The sequence below is a fragment of the Cucumis melo genome, chromosome 12, assembly GCF_025177605.1.
Source record: "Cucumis melo cultivar AY chromosome 12, USDA_Cmelo_AY_1.0, whole genome shotgun sequence".
NCBI classification, from domain to species: Eukaryota; Viridiplantae; Streptophyta; class Magnoliopsida; order Cucurbitales; family Cucurbitaceae; genus Cucumis; species Cucumis melo.
The window spans coordinates 17,665,024-17,675,109 of record NC_066868.1 but is presented as its reverse complement, the minus strand read 5'-3'; the positions used below and the strand labels follow the sequence as shown (position 1 = coordinate 17,675,109).

Sequence of the window (10,086 nt, the reverse complement as noted above, 5' to 3'; positions counted from 1 at the left end):
TCCCAAAATTTGCTCCAAATTAAATAATACAATTTTGCCTCTAAAGCCCAGCTTTTATGTCCCAATCTCTTTGAATAAATTAAATTAAACCCTAATAAACAGCATACCCCATAATACCAATATATATATATATTTATAACATTCCAATCCCTTGGCCATCAAAAGCGGCACTCAAATGGCCAACTTTAATCCCATTACTATTAATATTATTTCTTCTACCAAATTCCCCCCTACAATATTGGTAAGTTTTGAGAGGCAATTTGGCTTCAAACCCAAGCGATGATCTTTTTGCTGCAAAAGGGTTTTGACTTTGACCTAATTTCAACAATAATGGTGCTTTGGATGGGACTTCATTTGTTGTTCTCTTGTATGAACCAAACCATTTAGCTTGCATATACCCATTTCTTCTCCATGGTGGAATGTGCATATCTTTGCTTTTTATTGACTCTCTCATTGCTCTACACATCACTTTCACTATCTTCTTCAGCTCTTCTTCTTTCCCAACATATATTTGAGGGAAAGCTTTTAGAAGTGACACGTATTGACTCGTCGGCCGAGCAATTTCAAACTCTCCCACGAGAAAAACTTCGACAATGTAGCGATTTCCATCAACAGTTACGTCCACATATTCATAATCTCCAGCTGGAAATTGTCCAAATTTTTCCCATTTGGTTTTGCATAGGCCTGTAGTATGTCAAATCAAGATTAATATGCGATTTCAAGTTAATGGAGTTCACATTCTAAGCAAATATAATCAATTTGAAGTCCAAGGCCAAGCATATATATGAGTTTAGCCTTGTAATATGAGATGATGAAAATTTGATAACCAAAATGTAACTACTTTCAAGTGTCAAACCAACCAAACAAAATTTATTTCAAAGCAAATCATATATCTCAACTAAATTCAATCAATTTTTTTTGACTTGCATCTCAATAAAAAATTAGACATTTGTACAAATAAATGTTTAAAAAACAATTTAAAAAAAAAAATACTCATTTACACATTTAAAAAATCAATCTAAAATAGCATATATTAAACTCCCAATATTATTGGACATACAGGTTAACAAAATTAATTCTATTTGGCAGCCTCTAAATTCCTATTTCCTCGAGAGTTTCACTAAACATAATAATAATTAAGAAGTGGTAAATTAAATTTACAACCATGGATGAAAATGAAAAGAGAAAACTCACCGGAACCATAGCCATTTTTCCGGAGATGAGTCATTAATTTACGTTTAAATCCGGAAGAAGAGGGCTTCTCCTCAAGTAGCCGGCAAGCCAACTCAGCTTCAGCCACAATTTTCCGGCGGATTTCTTCATCACTTTCTCCGCCGCCCAACAGCCTTCTCAGTTTCCCCAAAGCCTCCGACAGCGACCACTCGTCGACTCCGTCTTCCACTTTCTCCGCCGCACCTCCACCATCATCGTCAAAAACATCTCCACCTTCGCAATAATAATCTCTCTCCATAAACGACTTCACGAGATCCGATAAGTCAGTGCAACTCTCTGCCGCGGGTGAGTGCTCGCTGCCGCTGCTCTCCTCAAACGCCACGGCCATCCTCTGAAATCTCGCCGGAATTTTCATCATTTTTTCGATCTCCAAATATACCCTTTTCGAATTTTGACCTTTTCGGCGACCCTTTTGAGATACAGCGATTTTACTGAAGAAATAACAGAAAAGGAGGGTTGTTTGTGGATAATATAATGTGTTTTGGGAATTTTGATGAAAGAAGTTTTCGAGAGCGAAGAAATGAGGGTGTTCATTTATATGTGATGTGGGAAAATGTGAGTTCTTTAGGAATGTATTTGGGCATCTTTGGGGGGAAGAAATGAATGTTCTTCATTTCATGGCTACATTCATTATAGAGTAGAAGAAAGGAGAAGAAAAGTGTCAATTTTGTAATAACATTGGAAAGAGAAAGTTGATTAATTTGTTCTTTTGTTGGGAGAATGATCATCTTGTGTAGTTTAATATTTAGGAGTGAGATTTGAACTATTAGCTTTTAATCGGTAATTAGTGCCTTTAATGATTTGAATTATAAGCATTTAAATGGTATATTGATGTCTTAGTCTATTGAATTAGGGTAGATTTGAAAGAATTGTGGAAGAACAATTGCTTGGTATAAATATATAATACAAAATATTAAATATGGAGGGATTACAATATAATCAAATATAAAATTTAGGCAAAATTAAAGGGCATAGATTGAGGATGACTCGGGTGAGTCAGTAGTTTGTCCTAAAGTTACGTTGTAGAAATATTGGAGATGAGAGTGGCTTTGTGAGTATATCAGCAAGTTGTTCATTGGAAGAGATGTAAAGAATGGAGATGTGTCTTTGCAAAGAACTTTTTTCTCGAACAAAGTGGTAATCAGTCCTAATGTGTTTAGTTCGAGCATGAAAAACACAGGATTATGAGCCATATATATAGCTGAAACATTATCACACCATAGGGTTGGTGAAGACTTAAGTGTTTAGTTTAAGAGAGTCACTCATGTAGGAGTGTAGAGTTTAAGAAAGTCACTCACGCAAGCTTTTGGTCCTTTCTTTCCCCGAACACTTCTCCTTGCCTAGAATTCTTCTCAGCAGCAACTCAAATTTTTACATCCTCTTAATGGAACTTCCAAATAACAACAATTCTCTTAGGTCTTTACTCCTATTTATATTAACCCTTTGGACTGTTTACTTTTTTTACCCATTAGTTCAAAACTACAACTTTACACGCATCACTTCATCGTTTTGCCACATTATGCAGTCAAACCAAGCTTGACACATAAGCCAACGATCAATCTCCCAATTTGACATTTCCTCGAGATGCAAACCTTATCATCTTTGGAAGCCAAACTTTTTCTCCCCTTATCTTCTCGAGAAGCGAAACTCCTTTTTCCCGCCTATTCCTTCCTCGTGACAGGCTACAATCGCCCATTGCTTTTATAGCCTCTCTTCGCACCACAATTTAGAGAATGGTGGGCGAGCTTCTCTCTCTAATCTCTGTCTAAGCTTTCACTTAGAAGTTCATTGTAGAATAAGTGGAAGAAGAAGAACTATAAATGAGGAAGGACTCTAAAACTCATCCTTCCTTCGACCTCCTAAAGGGAGGCCCCCTCTGTCTCTTTTGTTCAAGGTGGAGTTGGAGGTACTTATAGGCATACTTAGGCAACAAATTAATTATGCAATGTTGCACATCCATCTTTCCTATGCTGCACATTCGTCCTTGCCTACAAATGTTAGTGCAGAAAGTAGCTGGTTCTTGTCACAACTCCAACTGCCACTCTCTTGTCTTCTAGCAAATCATATTACGTAATGATGTACTGGTATTTCGCTTTCGACTCGTCAGACGGCTTCTTTTAGCTGAGTTCTTGCACGTGATTCTTCTTGCGATTCACTTCATATTTTTTAACCATCCTGCATGTAAAAAAACACTTAAAAGCATAGTTAATAAGGCATGATGATTTATGTAAGGTGCATTCTCTTAGTATTATCAATTTGTAGTAAAAGCTACACGTTTTGATCCTTTATATTGCGTTTTGACTTCATTCTTTTAATTAAAAGGCCAGAATAACTTGTATTTCTACAAGTTATCACTTGAAAGAGAAGTTCATGTGATGATAGCAACTAAGAGTTCCATGTCTTTAGTTTGTGGCAAATTTGACAAGGAGGAATGCATCCTACAGGCTCAAAAGGTACTTCAGGCCCAAAGCCAAGTCCATATGCTGATCCAATAAGGTCACACTGGTAATAAGGGACTAGGCCAAAAGTTGAAGTTTGGGAGAGATGTGGGCAAAATGGGGTTGGATCCATTGTTGGGTCGAAAAGAATTTAGTTGGATACCACTTCCTTATCTGTGCGACCCGTTTCCCTATCCACCTGACCCACATGTATTAGGGAAATTTAAATGGTAATTGAAATTAGGGTTACCAGTGCGTCTTCCTCATCCTTGAGCATGATTGTGAGATAGGTAGAATGCGGCCATGGCTGTAGGAATGGATTCAATGACGGAGTGTTTGGGTAATAGTTGATTCTTCCATAATGAGCAAGGTGTGAAGTTCTTCAAGGGATATAGTGTCGTTGCGAGTTTGAATGGAGGTGCAAAAAGCATTGAAGGAAACAGGGAGACCATCCAGAGTATGGACCAAGATTTCTTCATCCTTTAGAGAGATAGATGCGACAACAAGTTTGTCGACGAGGAGTTTAATTCGAGAGGTATATTGTTCAATGGTTTCACAAGGATTTTTTTAGGGTATAGAGGGCAGATCTTAAGTCAAGAATGTCGTATCTAGTGTTTGAGGAATATCGTTTTTTAAGAGAAAGCCATAATTCTTTGGAAGAGGTAGAGCTGACAACATGCACAAGGGAGGACATGGAAGGAAATCGTCAATATGATCAAATAGAGAATGAGCTTTGAGTATGGAGGAGACTTGGTATTTCCAGAAGAGATAATTTGTGGAAACCAAACGAATGGGCACGAGGTTGCAAATGTTAGATAGCAAAAAAAGAGTAGAAGTGGAAATAAATGTGTTTCCTGAAAGCCAAAATATCTCTAGCCATATGACCAAGAACCTCAAATCGATCACTGTTCATCTTCCACCACTGTAGTATGTCAAAATCACCTTCGGTTCTAACATTGGCTTCCAACAAATAGATATCAATCTCCGATGATCCCTGTTCGAAAGGTGTAGTAGAATCATCTTCAAATTCCTCAACAATCGTGTCCTAGACAAAATCTTCACCCACATTTTCATTTGAATCAAAATCAATATTAGCATCTAAGCCTGAAACAGTTTGTGTACTAGTTGTACTAGTACTACTACATCCTTGTCTACTCCCACTTCGAGTAGTACTATACTCATGAAATCTCGTTTACAACATTGTTCCACTACATTTCCCATGGATTCAGCAACTTCGGGACCAAAAAAATTTTTCAAACAAAAAGATACAAATCTTAATTTCTTTCGAGGATCCAACACAATAGCAACATACAACAACAAATTATTCTTTTCATTGTTTCCCCAATATTTCTCAAATTTTTCCTTCATGTTATTAGCCATTCTAACTAACAATGCATTTGCACTACCCGCATTCAAACGTATACAATTCTAAACCACTGTAATCTGATGGAAAACCAAGTTCGAAATAGTATACAAAGAACTCGAGATCTTTAATGTGACATCATAAAATACTTTTTAAAATCGTATTAACATCCTAGCATTTGTCCAATCTTCCTTATTCGGTGACATATCATGTCTATACGAGGCATCTTCATCTTTTAATCTATCAAAAGCTTTTTCAAACTTAACAGCAGCTTCAAGCATCATATATGTGGAGTTCCATCTTGTAGAAACATCAAGACACACAAAACTCTTACAAGCAATTTTTTCAAGTTTAATGCACTTTTTAAATTTCAAAAAACAAGCAGGAGAAGACCTTATAAATCGCACAACATATCGAATCCTATCAATACAATCATTATGTTCCTTAAAAGCATCAGTTACTATAAGATTCAATATATGGGCACAACAACGAACATGCAGAAATTCCCCACCAAACAATAATCCTTTATTGAATCTCTTTAAAAGATAAGCAACAGCAGTGTCATTCAAACTTACATTATCAACCGTCAAAGTCATTACCCTCTCAATGCCCCAATCCTTCAAATTCTTTTCAATGGTTTTACCGATAGTATCACCTTTATGATTCTCAATTAGAGAAAAACTAAGTATTCTCTTATGTAATTTCCAATCAGAATCAATGAAATGGGCTGTTAGGACCATGTAATTAATATTTTGTCCCAATGTTCAACAATCAGTGGTGAGAGAAACTCTATACTTATTTTTTACAAACATGTCTCTCAAACAATTCTTCTCATTAACATACAACTTAAGCACATCTCTAGCCACAATAAATCGAGATGGAACAACAAATCTAGTATGATTTCCACATGTTAATTTATCCACAAACTTCTTAAATCCCTTACCCTCCACAAACTTAAAGGGAAATTCATCAACTATTATCATCTCAACCAAAGCATCCCGACAACCATCTAAACTAAATGATTCACATACAAGTTGTGAAGAATTATCTCCAACTTTGTCTTTAGGTTTAAAAGCTAATGTCATTTGAGTTTGGTCTCTCTTTTTTTGGTAAGGGTACTTTTTGCAATTTTCTAAATAATGCTTCATAGTTCCAGTACCATTACGTTTAGAATGACATGCATAAACAACTCCACAATATTTACATTTAGCACGAGGGTCATTAGGATCACCTTTAAGCCTCTCAAAGTGGTCCCAAACCATTGATTGTTTGACATTCTTCCTTATTTTTGGGGGATTTGGAACATCTTCTCTCCCATATGAATCAAGATCAACATCAATGGTTTTACGCTTGCCATCCGTATCTTCGTCCCTTACGATTTTTTAAGTTTCACAACTCCCATCACACTCTAACTCCATATCCTTTGAATCCATTTGATTTAACTGTAATAGAGTAAAAAAAAGATATTCCATTTTAGTGTGTGTGGGAAGAATAAAAGAAACCCAAAGCTTTAAATAACAAATTCATCTATTGTTCATTTTTTTTTTCATTATATATAAAATCCAATACATATCTTAAAATATTTCACAAAAAAATAAAATTCAACTAAGACAATAGCTCATGAAATCGTATATAGAGGTGAAGTTGAATCTTTAAATGGACTGAGACATAATGCAAATAAATTTGAAAATTTATAGCATTATACATTTTCATTAAAAATTGATATGTATCTATGACTATAGATTTTTTTTCTCATTGATGCAATCTCAAACCTTCAAGATTACGAGCTAAAATAAACTAAAATATTTATTAAATATAATCTCAAACTAAAAATCGAGGCCCATATAACAAACTGTCCTAATGATGTAAATCAATTAATTCTAGCATCTTAGCCATCGAATTTAAGGGACAAAAGTTCCAATTAATCACAAGAATTTCAAAACAATTACTAAACCATTACAACCTTGCTATCATCTTCAGATTTAGTTAAATTATCATACACAGAAGCATTGCATAAAGCCGTTTGTTTGTGTATGATAGTTCACCTGGAGAGAGTGCACTGACGATTGACGAATATCGTGAAGGACAAAATGAAGATAATTAAAGATGCTTTCCAACAAATGCAGCTACGGCGGCCACAATGGTGAAGTAAAGAGCTGTGCAAAAAACATTACAACCTTGCTCAGTTAATCGATAGACTGCAAACTTTAGAGAAATGAGAAAAGGAAATTTCTCTTTTACACTTTCGTATACACATATATTCAGAAAGAAAAGAAAAAAAAACCTAACGCAACGGGTTGGGCGTGCGACTGAGCGAACGGGTGTCGGGTTGGGCGTGCGGACTGCGGCTGATGGCGAACGGGTTGGGCGTGACGGCGATTGCGACTGAGGGGGAACGACTGAGGAGGAAAATGAGTCACCGATGGCGGCGATTGCGACGACCAACTAGGAGGAAAAGGAGAGAGATCTGTGCGACTGTGCGTGTGGATGTGGAATGGGTCTGGACTTCGAGCGTGAGGAACTGATGAACTGATGAACCGACGGCGGCCCGCGAGGAACTGATGAAGAAAGAAACCTAAATTTACAAAATTATATAATATATATATATATATCTTTTTTTTAAAGAGGGAGTCGGTTCGATCTGTTTACCAGACCGACCGATTCAAACTCGGTTTTCAAATTATAAAACCCGAAACCCGACCGTCCATACTATTTTTCGCCCGCCCGACATCGGTTCATTCGGTTTCGATCGGTTGTTTCGATTTTTCGGCCCACCATGCTCACCCCTACCGCAAATAGGGATTGTGCGGCATTGGTTTGGACCAACAAAGGATGAGGAAAAAAAGAGAGTGGTGGTGTTTTAGAACGGTGGATTAAGAGCAATAGTGTTAAGGACAATGGACTACAAGTGGCAGAACTTGAATAGGACAGTGGAGAGAGAAAGAGAAAAAATGGGGAGTTGGGAGAGTGACAAAGTTTAAATCAAAACAAATGTAAATAATTAAATTATTTTCATGATAAAAGATATTCATGTCAAACTTATCAGCACACAAAATCAACTTTTAAATAACTCATCATAAAAACAGATAAGTAAATCATTTAGGTTCTTTCCAAAAAAATATTGTAGAGACGCCAAGGCTCACCACACATCAAGAGGGTATTGATAGCCTCTATCTCATGCATGTTCACAACATAAAGAACACACGACCGACTCAGCTTACGTGTATTTAACATTTTGAGTAGTGGGCAAACCAAGATAATGACGACAAAAAATATACACCAAACCTGTACCCATCAAGATAATGGTTGATGTGAAGTCAAACTCAACGCACCAACATAGTATCATCATACGCCGTTCATGTAAATAGGCCCACCTGGCCAATGATAAACTCGTCCACTAATGGAAGAACGTGACAACATGCATTTGTTACTATACAAGATGCATCCTATCCTGATTTAATTCGTAGATGTGGAAAAGAATCGATATCTATCACACAAAAGAATTAGTAAGTGGATACAACAACACATGCAATAGGCAAACAATGATTATACAAAAGAATTATACAATTGGGTATCAATTAATATCTCTACCTAAAAAGTCCTTCAAGGAAATTATTACCCAACTTACTCAAAAAGATTACAAGTAGTACAATGAAAGTCGGGGTCGTGTCCCAAGAGAGTTTTCGGTAGGCACTTGAAATCAAGAATTCAAAGAGGTCAGTAATTTCAAGAATTTAAAAGAATAGTAGAACTTAGGAAGGGGGTTTGATTGTGACAAATTCAAGATAACAAAAGAAATGAAAAAGATTTCAATCTTAAGAAAGTGAGGAGTTAAATTGTCAGCAAGAAATTAAAGAAAGTAAAATTAGTGTTTCTCTCAATTAAAAGAATAGGGAATTGAGTGATTCACTTTAATTCTAATCATTGAAACAAAAATGTCATTGCAATCAAATTGACCTTTGATCAATTAGTTTTTTAGGACTAATTGTCATATTCAATGAGTAAAGTAAAAGAACAAGATTCATACTAGTTCTTAAAATTGAGTATTCATCTAAGCAGTTCCAACATAATTACAATGAATTTGTATAAAACACAAGGATTTCCAATCAAGACTTTTCAAAGTGGGATAGCCACTATCTTCAAAATGATTTATAGGACTTATTTCAATTCAACAATCAAGAACAAATTCAATAAGATTATCGATCGTTGGTGACCTACAACTTTGGACATTACTATAGTCGGGTGAACATCTTGATTGACGACCAATCGTTATCGTTAATTATTGATGTCGTGTCTATTAACAAACGATCATAGTGATGGTCAATGGCCAATAGCCATGACCCGTGGCGACCGATTGTCATGATGGTCAGTGACCAACCAATTGTCTTAAACATTGGTGATCATTGACGGTCTTCATCATTGATCAACGACCGTCTTCTCCAATGCTTTCTACACTCTTTCCCATGTGTTTGAATAGTAAACACTATTCAAGCCCATGAATTACCTTTTATTTTCTAATTCAATTTAGAAAATTCACCGATCAACTCTAAACACCACCCCTAGTAACCATGGTCGACTGACAATTGGGTGTCATTTCTGACAACTCCGTCAGCGAACTTCCGACCACCAACTCTGACAACCGCAGTAAACCTTGAAAATAATAAAAATTAATTTTTGAAAAACTTTTTTTCTAAGTTATTCCAAATATGCCTTTGATTTAATCACAATAATATTTTTTAAAATACTCATTTTTTTATTTTTTATTTTCTTTTTTTTCTAGAGTTTTTTTTGAATAATTATTGTTGTTATTAGATGCATGTTTTTTTTTAATTATATCTTTTCTCTTCTCTATTTAAAATTAATATTTCCTTCATTTTAGAAGATTTTGTTTATTTTGTTATATTTTTTCTAGGTGAAAATTGATGAACTATCTATTGTGATCTTAAGTAGAAATCAAATATTAATATATCGGTAATATAGTTGAGAAATTGTAAATATATATCACATATACCATGATTTATTTTTAGTTTAATAAAAAATTTCATTTTTTGT

General features: G+C 35.4%; 1 protein-coding gene across 1 annotated transcript; it reads right to left on the bottom strand.

Annotated features, from left to right (window-relative positions):
* Nucleotides 1–1,820, bottom strand: LOC103498221 (uncharacterized). Its single transcript, XM_008460744.2, has 2 exons — nt 1,195–1,820; nt 1–684 (listed from the first exon to the last, which is right to left on the bottom strand). Exons 1-2 carry the CDS (start codon nt 1,589–1,591, stop codon nt 134–136), a joined length of 948 nt encoding a protein of 315 aa, XP_008458966.1. The 5' UTR covers nt 1,592–1,820; the 3' UTR covers nt 1–133.
* Nucleotides 1,821–10,086: the final 8,266 nt, after the last annotated feature.

Coding starts and splice junctions, on each gene's coding strand:
- LOC103498221 (XM_008460744.2), bottom strand. CDS start 1,591: ATGATGAAAATTCCGGCGAGATTTCAGAGGATGGCCGTGGCGTTTGAG. Junction 685..1,194: donor GAAAAATGGCTATGGTTCCG/GTGAGTTTTCTC, acceptor GACATACTACAG/GCCTATGCAAAACCAAATGG.